At 41.8% G+C, this 18,241-nt stretch overlaps 1 protein-coding gene across 1 annotated transcript in view; it reads right to left on the minus strand.

Moving 5' to 3' along the window:
- VAT1L (vesicle amine transport 1 like) overlaps positions 1-18,241 on the minus strand; it is an 88,531-nt gene that overhangs the window by 32,533 nt on the left and 37,757 nt on the right. Inside the window, exons 5-7 of the mRNA XM_054049397.1 lie at positions 17,628-17,731; positions 16,257-16,312; positions 13,003-13,197 (exon numbers count right to left, since the gene is read on the minus strand). Coding sequence (XP_053905372.1) covers positions 13,003-13,197; positions 16,257-16,312; positions 17,628-17,731 — 355 coding nt within the window. The remainder of the gene's footprint in view (positions 1-13,002; positions 13,198-16,256; positions 16,313-17,627; positions 17,732-18,241) is intronic.

Consider the following 18,241-nt stretch of genomic DNA (forward strand, 5'->3'; position numbering starts at 1 on the left):
TAAGGGAGAAGGGGTGGTTAGATGGGGCAGGGGTCCCGGGGGTGGGGGGGCAGTCAGGAATGAGAGCAGGGGTTGGATGGGGTGGCAGGAGGCAGTCAGGCGTGGAGGTTCCAGGTGCAGTCAGGGGACAGGGAGCAGAGGGGGGGGGTAGATGTGGCAGGGGTCCCGGGGGTGGGGGGGGCAGTCAAGAATGAGAGCAGGGGTTGGATGGGGCGGCAGTTCCAGGGGCAGTCAGGGGACAGGGAGCGGGGGTGGGGGTAGATGTGGCAGGGGTCCCGGGAGGGGGGGGGGCGAGAAGCAGGGGGGGGGCGAGAAGCAGGGGGGGGAAGGGGCTGGGCCACGCCTGGCTGTTTGGGGAGGTACAGCCTCCCCTAACCGGCCCTCCATACAATTTCCGAAACCCAATGCGGCCCTCAGGCCAAAAAGTTTGCCCGCCCCTGCTCTAAGGTGTGCATCACTTATTCCATCTACCACTTAGTGTGGGTCTGAGCACCAAGACACAGAACTAACTGATAGTTGTGGCACCCAGGGGCCTCAGCATGGCTCAGGGAGGGTCCTCTAAAGAAGTTTAAAAGCAGTTTTTGAAGGGGGAATGACTCCATGAAATATTTTGTTTCCTTAATTCTTGTGAATAGGTTAAATTTCATGGCACATATAATAAAAATGAAGAGTAAAATTTAGAGTCACTGGAGCCAGTCTCCCATGTACAGCACACTGGATACCCTCTTCTTCCCCCACCCCACCAATATTCCTGCACTCAAATCTGCATTTTTACCTACGTTTATCAGGTCTCCCTTGGTAATGCTCTCCAAAAATCAGGTCTCTCTCTGATTTTATCCAGGAGGCTGTTCTTGGGTGCTATCATCACTCTCTATTTAACACAGAGGGGAAACATGCCAATTCATTACTTAAAGACATTTCACCTATCTTAGTACTCTGGCTCCTTTTGTTAAATGTTTACTCACAGTAATTAATCAGCAGCTCACACCATACAACAGGTTTGTTCTGATTTTCTAATCAATTACAAATTGGTCTAATTCATCTATCTCAGTTTGATCTCCTCTAGGTAATTTCATTAATTGGCAGGATAGAACTGGCTTCCCTTTCACACAGCTCATTTTTTTCAATGGAATCTACTAGTGCTAACTACGTTATTTTTATTTTCTTCCCTACGTTTCTTGTTCTCCTTCACATTATCAATCCAGACACCAAATCTGCATGCTGCTTTGATATGGCCTGCCGTAACTGGAAGCTGCTGTTTCCATGGTAAACAAGGGCAACCAGAAGTGACGGTCAGCCCTGACCCAATAACATGCGTCACGACTCGCTTCTTTCTCCAACTTCCAATTCCTCATGGGCTCTAGAAAGGATTGTTTTCCACCGGCTTATCTTCATAATTAATTAATCCTTAGCAGTCTGCTTACCGAGTGGCTACAGGCTGTATCTTTATTAATTGGGAGAGTTTTAGTTCAGCTGATCAGCTTTCTAACCTTTCCAACCACAATATTTTAGTACAGGATCAACACTCATCAGTATAATGGACGGAATGCTTTACAAAGCTCTGTGCACTCACTACTTCTTCCCAAGATTTAGCTTCATCATACTCTTTCCTGAAATGCACCCAGCCTAAAACTCTGTATTTCCAAAGAGCATACGACTCCCAGCATGCATCTAGAATGACAGGGCCTGATTTTCAGAATTGCTGAGACATAACTGAGTGGCTCAACACTTAGAAAACAAAACTGAAAATCAGAGGTTTTATTCCTGACTCTTCCATTAACTTGCTGTGTGACATTAGGCAAATAACAACCTACTTGTGGCCTTCTCCATACCCATCTGGGGCAAACAGTGCTTTAAAACCGTCCAAATGACATGCATTATATACGCTTATAGTATTAGTTATACATTTATGTGCACAGCTGGCATGTGAGCCAAAACAAGTTGTATTTCAGAAGCCCGATTGCCAGCAGCTGGAAAGAAATGTATTAATTTGGAATAATTCATTAGTGTAATTACATCCCACTTCTATAAATAATACCTCATATAGTACTTGACTGCAACTTAAAATAGCAGTTCACTTGAGTATATATCCCCATCTGTACATACAGATAAAAATCCTCTCCCTTTGTAAGAGCTCATCCACCACCCCGCTCTTGCAGTAACAATGACTAATGTTAAAGTACATCATAACCACCAGGGATCTGAGGCCTTAGGCAAGTACTTACAGTGCCTTTGCCCTAGTCTGGCTCTGCCTCATTCTTTAATATCACAACCCCATTGCATCTCAGTTCAGCAGCAAATGAAGCTAAAAACCAAAGCTTCTACTGGACTGTACCTTCATTTATAGTGAATCGGAGAGGGGGAGCAGATGGATTATAAATGAGGTAACAGCTTTTTAGATTCAGATCTTGGTAAACCACAATAAAGGACAAAGAATATAAAGGAAATGATGTACAGTGAAAGTGGGGCAAGGTGGGGTAGTATGCACTAAAGCAGCAAGGGCTCTGTAATGAGGTGTGCAGAATATTTTAGATGGAAGAGCTCAGAGAAAATTGCATCATCTCATTACCTTAACATTACTGTCTATTCTTTTAAGGGTTAACATTGAACTTTTCAGCTAAAGTAATTAATTTTAACATTGCCTAAGCATCTCTAGGAAACACTCTCTTGCCAGGTCCCTTAAAATAAATGAAGAAAAATCACCTTACTCATGTTCTGTTTCATCCATTTAGAATTTATGCTCGTTCTACTACTGAAGTAAACTTCAAATGGAATGCAAGCTTGTATCTATCCTCCACAAAATCTAAGAGAGAAATTGTTCTTTAGATGCTAGGATTAGGAGATTGTTTCTTGGCGGGTTATTCCCATGCTTGTGTTCTTTTTTTGTTTCTCAGTCTCTGCCCCCCCCCCACCACACACACACACACATTGCATTACCAAAACATACTCTAGCTTCTTGGAGTTTTGTTAGCTCTGATATCTGCATGAGATGTACCTTGTTACATTAAACAGTATTTGTATATAGATAAACTGCAGTGATTTACAGGATAAACTATGTAACTAGACTTTGAACTGCTGATTTTTATTTTATGTAGTCATCAAAGCAAGCAGAACGTTATACTTCAAGAAAACAGCAAGGCATCTCTCTGGCAGAACAGTGTATACTAACGTCTTATAACTTTGGATTAGGAAACCCTCCTGCATGACCAACTGCCCTTTAAGTACCATCAGGGCCATATTCCCAGTGACAAAACAGCAAAGTCCACACTCTAGTGCTAGAGGGATGGACAGTAGGAAAGGAAGCATTTATATTATAATGAATTGAAATATTTTCCTATTCTTTAAATGTAATATTGCAGTGTGATTATTTTTAAATCAGGACAAGGTAAATGATTCTATTTTACGGTCTACTGTACTGTAAGCAATCTGAAGAGAGAGAAGTTGCAGTGAACTTTCATTTCCAATGCTTGGAATGTTTCTTTAGTCCCCTGGCACACCGTCAAGGACAAATACAGGGCTCAAACTGCTTCTACTGAAGGCAATAGCAAAACTCTCATTGATTTCAAATGTTGGCAGGAAAGTTTTGTAGTGTTTTCAGCTGGGGAGGCTGCTTCCATACAGCAGGAAGACACACCACCCATGCTGAAATATACAAGTTTTCTGTGAATCTTACTGAACTTAAGTACAAATGTTCCTCCTGACCTCACAGCTAAGACTGATGACAGACAGAGAGAGGTGCTGTTGAAATTGTAGCCCCCTCGTTAGAGGTTTCCCTCTTTCATTATTCTACAACATCAATTACAGGATCTTTTCCCTTAGAACAGTTTTGATATCTAACTACCTGCACTGATAAGGTCATTTATGCCAGAGGATGTTTTCAGTGGAAAAGCAGCGAGAGTTACAACAGAGGAGTTCTTTGAAGCCATACAATACTGCCTAAAACACTAATATACTTTGATGCCTTTAACCTCTCTACCATACAGTTCAAATTTCTGCATCAGGGTTGCTGTTCTAGTTGGAAAGTGTTCTCCACACCCCATCCCACCAACAGTTCTAGAACTCTTTCATCACTGGGACATAAAACTTGGATGCAGAGGGCAGAAGGTTGCTACTGTATGCCATTGTAGCTAGCTAGAACGAACAAAAACTGGTGAAGAAATGGGAAAGTGAATAAAAATGGGAATATACAAAACTGTTCCTTTTAAAATAAATTATGATACTAGCATGGATTCTGTAACTCTATTAAAATATCTTAATGCTAGGTTCAGTGCTAGGTTCTCAAAGACAGTTTGATTCAGGATGTTTCAGGAAAAATGAACCCAATGCTGCAATAGATTCATGGAGACAACTAGGTGGCCCCGTATGTTCCTTTCACCTCAAAACGATTGTAGGCATCTTCCCTCTTATTCATAACACTCACCAGCCTCTGATGTCAGCCTCCAACATTTCCACCTCATGGGGATAAAAGCTAAACACACACTTACTGCATTATCACCTGGTAACTAATGTTACGAAAGGCATTATCACACTGTTATTTTGTAGCAACAGGTATTACCTGAGGTGAAATACAGTTAATTCAAATCAACAATCTAGGTAGCAAGGTATCAAGAGTTATTGTACAGCACTAAAATTTTCTCATGATGTTCTAGTACTTTTATCACTTTCTTTTCTTCCAGTGCTAAGCCTAATGAAAGCCCTAAATAAAGCAATCCTTTCTGAGAGACAATGCTTTTGTGCCCTACATTAGTATGCGTTTCTAGGGGCCGCTGCTACGCAAGATAAAAGTGAAAATTTCTTTAAATTTTCATAATTTTGGTTATCCTGAGAAGACCTGCACCTTACTGGAGATCTTGCTCTTCTATTTTCCAGTAGGATTCTCTTAATTATTGCATCATAGCAGAAACAAAACCCACTAATTAAGAAGGAGCAGTACTCGCTGCAGTCTAAAGAGATTCACAAGGACTTACAGGTATGCAGTGTTTGGGGCCTGGCTCCTCTGTACTACCTATATTAAAAGGCAGGTCTTTTTCTACAACAGTGCAAGTAGGGGAATATGTTTGGCAATTCCCAAAGATGGCAAAGATCAGTAGGGCCGTAGTAATCTGGTACTTAGAAGCCAGAGGTCCCTCCTTATGGATAGAACCAGAGATGGGGAGCCAAGTGGCAAATGCTCTTCAGCCCAAGGTTTTCTTCTTGTGGAATTCCCCACAGAGTTCTACACTGTCACCCTTTTGTTCAATGTGCATATGAAGCCTTTAAGAGAGGCAGTGATGAGATATGGTCTGAAATGTTTTCAGTGTGCTTATGACACCCAGCTCTATATCACCATCTTGTCCTGGATGAAATGTGCAGTTGAGTGTCTAGGCAAGATTGGGGTGTGGAGAACAGTGAGTTAGACGAGAATCAGTTCAGGTAAAACTAAAATGTTTCAGGTGGCTTAGAGGAAGCAGCCTGAGGATTTGGCTAAAATTATATCCCACTCTGCTCCCGATTAAGGGTGTTCATCCATCTTTTGCCAGCAACGTTCAGAAACTACATTGGTGATTTGCAGGAACTGCTGGTTAGTTTCCAGCTGCCTTCAGCAACTATAACCTAAACTTCTCTCTTTCCTTTTCTGAATCTGGTCAGGAGATTGCAAGTTTTCCCCACAAATGCTGATTTGCTACTGTGGTCCATGTCTTTGTTACTCTAGATTAACAGTTTTCCACCTGTGGTCCACAGACCCCGGGGGTTCACAGACTATATCTAAGGGTCATTGCCATAGAACAGTGGTTTTCACCCTGGGATCCACAGAATACATCTAAGATTTACGAAGTGGTCTGCGCCTCCATTTGAATTTTTTTAGGGGTTCACAAATGAAAAAAGGTTGTAAACCGCTGCTCTCGATGTACTGCAATTCGTACGGATGCTGAAGCCAGTGCAGGCTTTTTCATTAAAAGGAATGTCTGTGCCACCTGAGCTGGAATTCCCTTGGTAGATAAGAAAGGGACCCGCTAGAAGGCATTCTCCGTGTAATTTCCTCACCCACATAGTCCAAAATAGCCCATGTTCGGTGACTTTCTGGGCATACTACAAAGCTAGTTCTTTTGAGCGAACATTTGGAGCGGTCCAGAGCTTTTGTGGGCACCTGGGAGGTGGAGAAATTTTGTTTTGCAATATTTCCCTTCCTGACTGTTTTACGTGGGAGGGGTTTGAAATCATTTTGTTATTGTTATGGTTGGTATTTTTAATTGCTGCAGGGCATCTAGAGCCTGGAATAGGTGTCTAATATTCTTAAGAAAACACAATTTCCAAACAGTATGCCCCAGTAAACAATAATTTCACTTATAATGTCATGCCTCTTACAGATGCTACTTTTGTAACTATGGTAAACTGCAAAATTAGCTTTCACTAGCGGGTGAAGCATATACATGATTTACTAATGTGCTGGATCTTAAGAGAACATGTTTTAGAATTTACCTTGGATGATAGTCTGGAGTCATCTATTTTATGAAGCCAAACTTCATAAAAGGTCAGGCAAATGCAAACTCACTTATTAAATGCTTATTCCCCTAATCAAAATGGGGAAAAGCAACTTAATGAAACCAAATCAGAAGCTTGATCATTAGTTACCAACCAAGACAAACATATAGCTCTGCAAGTAACCGATTAATTGGGATTCTGATCTAAAATTTACAGTTGACACTGGAGTGCCATCTTGCCACACAATCAACCCTTTGCTACAACAATATTTTAAGCATGCACCAGCAGCAAAATTACCTGCTCTCTTATATACTCCACTGCATAGGCAAATAACTGCACAATACTTTAAGGACTAGTTCATCATTCGGTTCTGCTTAGTTAGTGAATAACAAAACCCAGAGTTACAGTAAAATGGAAGTTTAGTTGGAATTATTAGAGTCTCTTTTGGCTAAACCTCTGTGTATAAATCATAAAATGTTGCTAATCTGAACCACTTGAGAACAGGCTTTTAACTCAGATTTATGGATGGGGATTTGCAATAAAGAATTAATCTTCATGAGTCAGCATCAACAGATATTACAGCGGTAAAAAAATACTCCTACAATCAGTGACCTAGAAACTGATTACACTCACATTTGTATAATCTAGTGTAACTCTACTGAAGAGAATGGAGTCACTCCAGATTTACATCAGTATAGCTGAGATCAGAATCCAGCCCACTCTTCAGCAGTTTGTGTTATTCATTTAAGCAGCCTGTATTAAGGATACATGCTTAGACCCTGATCCAAAGGCCATTGAAATCAATGGGAAGACTCCCTGGCATTCTGTCTTTCCACTGACTTCAATGGAATTTGGATCAGGCCCTAAAACTGAGAGCTCAAAACACTGGAAAGGATTCCACCCCAGCTAGACGGTGACTGCAGTGGCCCCAATCCTGCTCTCACTGAAGACAGTGGCAAACCTCCCATTGATGTCAATGGGAGCAGAGTCAAAGCAAGTATGTCAGTCTAATATCCTGCAAGTCATTTAGCAACCAACTAGAAACTGCTGTATTAATTCAACAATACAATGGAGTTGTACGGAGAATACCTGCTATAATGCACTTTGCTTCCTATATCGCTAGACTGAATTTGGAGAGAGGACGGAGGTACACACACACACAATCTATTCATCTGTAGATTCATATCTGCTGAATGAAGGAAGATATGAAGACAAAGGCAGATATCGAGTAGGCAAAAAGAAGGCAAAATGTGCCTGAATATAGATTTAAATAGCTGACTTGAAGGACCTAGGCCTCTGCTAAGAAGGCAGGTGGAACATGTGGCCTCTGCTAAGAAGGAATGCACAGGGCCATGGTAGTTTAGGCTGCACCGAGTGCTTGGAACAAGATTAAACCCCCTTCACACTTCAGATGTCACCAATTGAATTTAGTTTCCAGCTTGGAGACAGTTACTGGTCAGTGAACAAGTGAATTTTCCATGAGACTTGGGAAATTACTAAGTTTTTCCAGAGAAAACTATTCAAAATCATTCACTTTTAAAATTTTGGACCAAAGAGTCCTACTTTTTTCTTTTTTTTTGGCCTCCCTCGACTTAACAAGCCAGTCACCACTAGCTAAGGGTTTCACTCACACATACAGGGTCTCATCACAGACACAGGCCAAATGTCTAATGTTAAAGTGTAACAGGAGGAGGAGTAATTCTCCTTATTGGTCACAACCTTCTCCATGTATGCTAGGAAAAGCCAAGTTTTATGTCAATATCTACCACAAATAATATCTACCAGTCCCCTGCCCAGCCTGCCTCAAGGTCTCCTCACTTCCATCTCTGGAGAGGCAAGTCGGGGCAGTGTGCTGTCCTGATGCCCAGCCCACACGCATACTCTCTCTCTAGGCTTCATTCTTATCACCACCACCCCCAACTCAGCTGCATTTCTTTGGCTTGCTGCCTATTCCGATAAGGTGGCGGGCTTTCTATTGATATGAGCAGACTAAGTTTATTTCTCCCCTCCTTGCATGTGTATGCACCCCTGAGGCTCCTGTGGACCAATAAGTTTCACCCACAGGAGTCCTGGGGTGTTACCTTTCACCAGAATAGGGCTTCTCTCTGGAGAACAACTCGAGAGCTGCCAGATAAAGGAAGTACTTCCATAGTGGAGCTACAAATATTGCTTAACCCAGGGGTCGGCAACGTTTGGCACGTGGCTCGCCAGGGTAAGCACCCTGGCGGGCCGAGACAGTTTATTTACCTGCTGATGCAGCAGGTTCGGCCGATCGCGGCCCCCACTGGCCGCGGTTCACTGTCCCGGGCCAATGGGGGAAGCGGGAAGCCGCGGCCAGCACATCCCTCGCCCGCGCCGCTTCCCGCCACCCCCATTGGCCCAGGTCGGTGAACCGCGGCCAGTGGGGGCCGCGATCGGCTGAACCTGCCACGTCAGCAGTTAAATAAACTGGCCCGGCCCTCCAGGGTGCTTACCTTGGTGAGCCGTGTGCCAAATGTTGCCGACCCCTGGCTTAACCAGTAACTCTGCCTTCAAGTCAACCCTCTCCTTAGCCCCCATTGCTGTTAGAGGCTTGCCACAAGGCAGGAGGGGACAAGGATAGATATTTTTTCCATGCCATATTAAGAACCTACAGTAAAATGAACATGTGTCCATACAAATGGTGACTAGTGCATAAATATAGATTTTAAAATCATGACTGAGTTGAATAGAGCTTCTGAATTCAGCCTGTGAGGTTCTGCGTCAAGGTTACCAGTACTGATGAGAAGCAATCAAAATAAGTTCATGATGCATTCTGGGAAGGGCCAGATCCATGACGTTCAGAGACAAAAAAAAAAAAAAAAACAACTTTCCTGTAGTTCAAGACTGATGAATCTCGGGCACTAGCTCTGGCCCATGTCTAAGTCCATTATATTGATTTTGCTCTGGAAAACTGACCTGGGCATATTTCTTAATGTTTAGAATGAAGAGTAATTTTTTATAATCAATTAAAAACCGAACAACCCCCAAAACTCCAGGATCATTATATTCCTGCAGATGCCAGCCAGTAACACATTTTGTAAATTGCCTCCTAGATCATGCAAACTGAGCAGGATTGATAAATGAGCTATATTTTGCCAGGCTGCAGTCTTGAACAGATGGATTTACATATTCCACAAACTAATGTCAGAGAGATAGTTCATGTACTGCCAAATGTTATGAAATGTTACCAAACAAATGAAAGAATATTGCTTAAAGTCTCCCAGTAAATTCCCATCATGTTGACTAGAAGATTATCCTGCCATGTATAACCTTTTTTTATACTGTTTTCTCTTGGTCCAAAATTGCTTAGGCTCATAATTGTCATTTTTAAGTGCCTCCTTATTTTCATGCCTATATACCACAAATGAATCTACAATGAAACAGTAGCATGCTCGGTCCATCACTTACATCCTCATGCCACTTAGAGATTTTAAAATATTGTGCAATGCCATTTAATAAAAAACAAATCAGTTTCTGCATGTATCTATCTTAGAGTTTTATACTGCTGCCCATCACTGTAGCATTTCATCACCTTCCCCAGAAAATCAATAGCAAAGCACAGTCTCAGGCACTTCTGATCCTATAAAGGGAGAACTCTGATTGAGATAGGTCTCTCCTTGGTGAGAAGTTAGGAGAGGTTTAGGAATAAACAAGGTGTTTGAAATACGTCGCTTACAGCAGAGAGGTTCTCTCGAAGAGGGAGGCTTTGCCTTGTTTCCCAAAGATGGTTAGACTCCAGATTTGCCTGAGCACCTCAGAAAGATTGTTCCATAGCTGGATCCCCTTGGCAGAAAATGCTTTGTCCCCAGCTCTCACATGCTTCATCCTGGGCCTTGTGAGCTGCACTGTCGCAAAGGAGTGCTGCTGTCATGGGAATTCATAGACTGAGATTTGGTTTTGATGGAGGTGGGGCTCGATCCATTAATTGCTTTGAAAAATCAGGCCATAAACTGGCATAAGAAGTGGACTGGAAGCTGGTGGAGAAACTTGAGGCCTGATGTGCTCATGGCAGCCTGAGCCAGGCAGAAGGCAGGCAACTGCCTTTACCATCTGGAGCCTGAGAGTCACCTTCGCATTCAGCTTCAGATACAGTGAATTACAGTAACCCAGCCCAGACGTGACAAATGCCTGGAGCACTGTGGCCAGGTCCTCATCCAGGAGGAAAGGACAAAGCTTCCTAGTGAGCTGCAGGTGGGAAAAGACATTTTTAAGGAACTGATGCTACCTGGTCATCCCAGCATAATGAAGGAAGACTTTGATGAATGGGGATGTGCACTGTCGCTGAAAGGTGGACACCATGTCTTGGCCAGTTCTTTGAAGTGTTTCCCCTTTCAAACAGTATCACTTTGGTCTGATCTGGGTTCAGCTTCAGCCAGCCGCCCTTCATCCAAGAACAATTTCCTGTAGGCATTCTGATGTTTTAGTAGTGGCGGTGGTTGCACCAGTTGAGAATGAGCTATATAGCTGAGTGTTATCAGCATACTGGTGGCAGCTCAGTCCATGCGTAGGAGTAAAGGCCCACATTCAGCGTGAGTGAACTATGGTTTTAAATTGAGTTTGGATAGCAGTAAGAGCAACAGGCCCAAGACACGTAATCAAAAAGAATAAAATCATGAGAAGGGGGGGTTGTTTGTGTTAAACTTGTAGTGACCATTGAAATATCAGTGGTATTTAAGATTTGGGTTGGGGTTATCAAAAATTTAAAAAATTGAGTATTGGATGCAGTAAATTACTGGTTTGTTTAGTTTATTATAAAGAAATGCTTGGCCCAGTAGTTAGGGAGAAATATGGCAAAATGAGATAAGAAAACCTTGAAGAAAGAGGCCCGGTCATTAATCTTGTCTGCACTAGAACAGGGGACAAGGCTCAGCCCTAAGCGCTCATCTGGCCCTAGCTAAAGTCTCATAACCAACTATGACGCAAATTGGTAGTAATAGTGTATAAAAACCCAGGGTTTTCTAGGGGTTCTTTGTGAGAGCTTTCCCTTGCCCATCTGGAGTCACGTCATGGTGGGAAGGTGTCTCCTGAGCCTGATCTGGTTGTAAGTATTTTGGCTGATGCTTGTAACTGTTGTTGCTAAGGTACAGAATAGAGGTGTGTGCATATGCTAATATTTGTGTTTTGGATGTAACAAACATCAAGTGGCCTTTGAACTAATAAAGGAATACTTGTGTGGAAACTTAGTTGTGGTAAACCCAAATGAAATTCTGATGAAAATTATTTCCAACACCATGGCATCTCACTGTCTCTGCTAGTGGTCCGAAATAGACATTGAAGAGAAGCTGGGATAGTATGGATCTTTGTAGGTGAGGCCCTCCAGGAGGAGGAGCATTTACCCATCACCACTCTCTGGGTTCTGGAGAGGAACAATTGGAGCCATCGTAGTGCTGGGCCAAGTACTTCTGCTAAGTCACACAGGTGTGTTAGCCCACTGAGTCAAAGGCTGCAGAGAGATCCAGTAGTGTGAGCATGGAGATCTTACCAGTGATCATAGCCTGAGGAAGGAGCTGTGCCCTGGCTGAACTCTGATTATGAGGCATCCAGGATTTTGGCTGATATACATTGATGGAGCTTGGTGGTTACTACTTTCATGTGGATGCCAGCTAATACCAGCACAATCACAGCCAACCTATGCTGCCAGTATCTTTTGAATAGCAACTGTACAACTAGAATTCACATTCTAACACAGCTGGGAGAAGCAATCATCTTAGCCACGTGTCAAACTTGGTAAATTTCACAAAAATTCAGGGCAAAATTAAACCTCCAGGTGTTATTGTAATACAAATAAATAATAAAAAAAATGTCTGTTCAGACCGTTAAGACGACCAGAGTTATTTTTCTAACAACATTTTAGGGACAGCAGAGTTTTAAGAAAGCAGTGGCTTGGTTAAGAAGGGGTGTGTAACTATCCTATTATCAGCAGACTAAATTGATTGCAATCCTTTAAACAGAGTTGAATAAGCAATAGAAAAAATTGTCCCGGAATATTCATTCAAATCAGGAGAGAATTCTGATCTGTCCAGATCAGCAACACTTGTGTATTCACTTTCTGCAAACATTTGAGTGGTTAGACTGATCTAGCACAAATATAGGCAAGAAATGAGTCTCATTCTAATGTATTAAGACTATTCACTGAAGGCAGATTTTGAGTTGTATTCAACTATAACATCTGCAATTCATGCTGCATTGGCTAGTTAGACAATTCACCCAATCATGAAACAGAAAGAATACCATGTGACTATCCATCACTTCCTACAATATGAGTATTTGCAACAAACTAGGAACAGATCCTCTGCAAACCAAAAATTATTCATTGTAGAAATGTGTGCATAACTCTTGATAACAAAGAAATGAGACTGTCAGGGTTTTTGCAAACAATTCACACACAGAAGTAAAAGCAAAATGTGTTGGATAAATTAGTTACTGTAAATAGTTTACTCACTCTGATTTCATATTTCAAAATAACCATTTACTTTATGAATTTAAGAAATAAGGGGGGCGGGGGAGCCATTTTCCTACCTCTTCCAGGGCCCATAACGAATCAACCAGAGGCTTGATCTTCTTCTCATTGTACAGTGTTATGAGTTTGTCCATTATACCTTTAATTAGGCCACTTCGGCCCTGTTTGAAAAGTAGATTTAGCAGAGAAAATCCAGCAATGACTTTATTCTCTTCGTACAGCTTGATAGGGTTCACTTTCTCAACCTGCCACCACTGGAGAGGAACAAATGGCATGAAGGTTACAAGAACAAACTAACACATAGGCCAAAGGGTTCACAATATTACAGTGTATGCAAAGAGCTTACCAGGGATCTAGATGTGTTTATTCTCCCATGGGAGATGTAACCCGACATAGAATAAAGGTTCTCTACAAACAGGACTCAGCACTTGATCAAAAGCCCTTTAACTTCATGGATTTTAAGAAAAAACAAGGCAAAAATACAGAGGCACTTTTGTTTTGCTGACAGCTCAAGGGCTAGGGTGAAGGAGAGAAGATTCATGAAAGAAAAGTGTGAACAATAGCAGCAGAAAGGCCCAGTATGAGGAAATAGCTGCATGGAAAACTGAACTATCTGATGTAGAGTAATGGGCATAAAATACACTTGTTTGTTTTTTGTGCCCAAATTCCAAAAATTTCCAGAGCGGTCTTCTTTTAGCCACAAGGTTTGCACAAAGAAATGGGTGTAGACAGACATGTAGCTACTGGATTTGCATGTGAAGGTCAAATGCAAAGGTCAAATGCAAGGTTTTGAGGCAAACGTAGACAATTGGGAGGATGGATAATCCTGTGACTAAGGGGCAGGATTTAGGAGTCTTGAATTCTATTTGTGGCTCTGCCACAGTCTTCCTTTGTTACCTTAGGGAAGCCATGTAACCCCTCTGTAAAACCTCTTAACCCTACTGCCCCCTATAACCCATCCCACCAAAAATCCCATGTAAACCTTACTGCTGCTCTTGCCTCTCTGTCTAGCTCCTGCTGAAGTCTTATACATTGATATGTTTGGGAGTCTTGCATTATCTCGAATGATGTTATTTTGTCTACTGTAGCTCCAGGGCACCCTTGTGAGCGAGATCCCACATCTTAGCGAGTTTTATTCTAGTGGGCAAAATTTTAATTAAAAAAATTCTTATGGTTTTTGGTAACTTAATTTTCACAGGGTTAATTAGATTAGCATAAAAAAGCAGTTTACATTTTTATGAACAATTCAATGCACTACTTAATATTTTGATTAAATATTCCCTTTGATTGCCTTTTCAGTTTTCAGAGGTGGTATTATTCCCTCCAGAATCCATTACAAAGCAGCTATTGACTCATTCTGGTTTAAGGCTTTGTAACATAGGCCTAGACATGTTGATCAAGGCTTTTGTTTTAGCCTATAACTTCCATACAGTTAGTTATCACAGTAGCTCCAGGGAACCTGGTTTCAAGACAATTGCAATGTGCAGCACACTTATTTAGATACCAAGGTTTTAAGCTGTTTATGGAACAGTATAGCCCCCCCTAGTGGATTGCATTAGTATCCTTCAACAAGTCTCATTCTCGAGGCCTCCCTTGGTTTCAGATGGAGAGCCAGTAGCTCAAGGTACCAATGTAACTGTTGCTTTCTTCCAAAACCTACAGTAGCTGCTCTAGATGGTACCAGTGGGAGCCAATTTCAATTTCTACCAGGGTTGTCTACACTACCAATTGAAAAACATGTGGTGACCTGTCTCCTTGACTTATTTACACGTGCAGTGTGACGCTTGCCTAGTCTTCGGCTCAAAAACAAACCAAGGCAGCGACAGAGACAATAGAATAACTTAATGAATATGTTGGTCTTGTATTTCCCAATTGTCCCCATTATGTCAAACTAACCAGACCAGGTTGTTTCAGCACCCACAATATCTTTTTCTGTAGGTTTGCAAATAGATATTTTCTTTGGAGATAATATAGTTATTAACGGTGACCGGAATTTCTTCAGACTATTTCAGCTCTATGTTTGCATCTAATTGCAAGGATCTTGGTCCTGCTTGTGAAGGCAGGGGGCTGGACTCAATGACCTTTCAAGGTCCCTTCCAGTTCTAGGAGATAGGATATCTGCACATTTTAGCCCTTGCCATTATGTGAGATAGAACAAGTAGGAGGTAAAGTCTCTGAGTCTCTCTTATTGGGGACTTTGATATATCCTGATTTTAGCTGCATAGAGATATTTGAAGTTAATTTCTTCTGGGAAAAGGGGTTGCTGGTATGAGGTGTTGATGAATTTTTAGCAGATAAATTGTGTGTGGTGGATCTCTGATAAGTAGCTTGTGTCCTTTTTCCTCATATCTGAAGGAATCACTTTTTGAGGTGGTTGAACTTTTCCTTGCAAACAATTTATGACAGATTTGGCCTTTTTTCTGTTTGTGAATTGTCTGAACAGATTTGTTCATTACTTGTAACAGGCCAGGGAATAATTTATTAATATTTCAGCTTTTAGTTTGTTCACAACATCAGTGAAAAGGGTAAGACAGCACTATAAGAATTGAAGCGTACATTTCAGTGGGTGTCTATTCTGCAATCATGGGTTGTGATTGCAGCTCGTGTAGACAACCCAAGCTAGCATAATCTAGCTAGTTGGGGTGCCAAAGCAGCGAAGCCATGGTACCACACACTTCAGTGTGGACTGTACAAGCCCACCCAGAAGCCACGTAGTTACTCGTGAACTGCTGAGGCTTCACTGCTCTGGTGTCTGAGTAAACTAGATTAAAGCTAGCTTGGGTGTGTTTACATGAGGTGTAATCACACTCTAGTGTAGACATACCTTGTACGGCTCAATTAATTCCTAAGACTCTTAGAGATGACGGAACATCAGCTGAGCCCTGTGACTCAAGTATACCCTTGAATTCACATCATTGCGCATCCACATTAGAGAAGGAAAGAACCCCCTGGGAGTACAGTTGTATAGTGCATATGACATGCTACTACCAGGTCAGAAAATAAATGGATGGTTTAGTTTGGTCTAAGATATAAAATGACTTTACACAGATTATTGGCAACTCAAATATTTATTGCATACTGAGCAGACTCCTGTCTAGCTGTCGTACCAAAAGAAAAACATATCGGGCCTCGCTACAGTTACCACTCTTCATTTGCACTAGTGGGATGTTATATGTTGGAGTTAGTAAACAATAGAATGGAGACAAATTAGGTTGGTGTTGGTAATGATGAACTAAGCTGCTAAAAATAACGGGTTTAGGAGATAAATGCTAATAAGTGCAGTATAACAGAACCACAGGAGTACTATACTTACTGATTTTGCAAAGCTAAAGAAGCTTTTTGTTTCCCCAGTAACCATATTAGATGAACCTGAAAAAAAAGACATCACATACATGTAAACACCCTTTATAACATGCCAACGAATGAGGCCATTTAATTGTCTGCATTAAAAAATAAATCAATAAAAAATAAAAACATTTCTATTTGTGCTTTGGAAAAATTCTTCTTAGTTTTTTTTCCCCAAATTGCATAAGCTTTAATGATGCCCTTCCTTTTATCATTGGTACAGCAATCAAAGAAGTCAAGTTGATAGCATCCTACACATTTCAGGAACAAAAGAAAGATTTGTTCATATCAAATGACAGATAAGCTTTCATTATTTCTGAGATCAGAAAAACCACCAATTCAGCCTCTCAGACAGCTGTTCATAGACAAGCAGACTAGATAATATTAGGTATTTTGATAGCAAATCTCTTCCTCCCCATTACAGTTTCCTCTCTACCACTATAGTTTAGCAGCTAGGTGGTAGCTATAACCATATAGACTTCCCCTCTCTCTTAGTCTTCAGAGATGTGTAGTCTCGAACTCTCCTCTCACAGAGGTTGGGGCTGTTGCTGTTTCATTAGCAGTAAGTTATGTGGCAGGCAGGCAGAGTTATAGGGAAGCAATTTCTATTATTAAATATGCTGAGTGGCCAGTGGTACATGTTGAGGCTCTAAAGTGTGAGATTTAGATGTCTGGATTCAGCTTGCACAGCTTGGTGTCAGACCAAATGAACGAATGACATTCCTGAATGACTCTCTTTCTACAGTTCCATGCAGGGCCGACGAGAGTGGGGGGGGAAGGCAGTACAAATTACCAGGGCCCGGCGGTCTGGAAGGGGGCCCGGGGCCCAGCTCCTCCCCCCCCCCCGCCCCCGTCGGCCCTGTTTAGCCGGTCCGCCCTTGCTGGGGAGCCCGAAAAAAATTTTTCACCGGGGCCCAAACCCGCTCTCGGAGGCCCTGGTTCCATGCATTATACTATGGTTACTTCTGCCAAACTGCTAGCTTCCTGTGTCCTGAGGAATAAGAGATCCAAAGTTGCTCTCCAAACTTATTCCTTCTATGTGGCTAAGTGAGTCAACTATCTGAACCATATAGCCAGTTCCGCCTTTAGATATTTTGAAAAAACAACTTGCTTTGTAGCAACTAGCGTCTCCTAATTTTTTAGCCTATGAATCAGATCCATAGAAACTCTTGAATAGAAATGATTGAGCTGACAAAGTGTAACATGACAGATACATTCTTCATACTCCCCAGGGAGAACTTAGTAGCTTGGATGTTTTAAAGGGTGTCCCCATGCTGCTGGAAGAGGTTGGCAAATTGGTATTTTGAAATAAACTTCTAATTGTTTTGTTTTTACTCACCATATAAAATGTAAGTCCCAAGTGGTTTGAGAAGACTGAGGCCTTTTCCAGTATTTTCTCCACACAGACAATCCAGAACGATATCTACTCCTTCTGCTGAGATTCTAAGACACAAGGAGGGAAAATTTCACATTGCAACAGGACTCAAGACTTCATTTCTTTTAACTGGTCTACTATAGGATTATTGTTTACCTAGCACCCACAGTTTGAAAGGCACTTCAGAAAGGAGTCAGAAGAGTTTATCATCGAATGTTAAGCTTTTCAAAAGCAACTGGTGATTCTGAGCATCTCAGTTACTAAGTACACAACTGGAGCCATTTTAAGAACTCCCAATTCTTCGAAAGTGCTTAGCATTCACCCTCTGAAAACCAGGCGTCTCCACTTGGGTATGCAGCAATGGAGACACCCATGATCAATAGTCGCCTTCGAAAAACTTGGCCTAGAGTCTCAGCTCTGCCACACACAGTCATATTAAGTAGTATCTTACTCCACAATCAATCTCAATGAAGTTAATGGCACTATTTGTGGAGTAACATACTACTCAATGTGAGTCAAGATGTCAGAATCTGGCCTGAACTAAACATACATATGTGAGATGGGAAAGGAGTCGCAGC

Source organism: Malaclemys terrapin, chromosome 14, assembly GCF_027887155.1.
Source record: "Malaclemys terrapin pileata isolate rMalTer1 chromosome 14, rMalTer1.hap1, whole genome shotgun sequence".
In the NCBI taxonomy this organism is placed as follows: domain Eukaryota; kingdom Metazoa; phylum Chordata; order Testudines; family Emydidae; genus Malaclemys; species Malaclemys terrapin.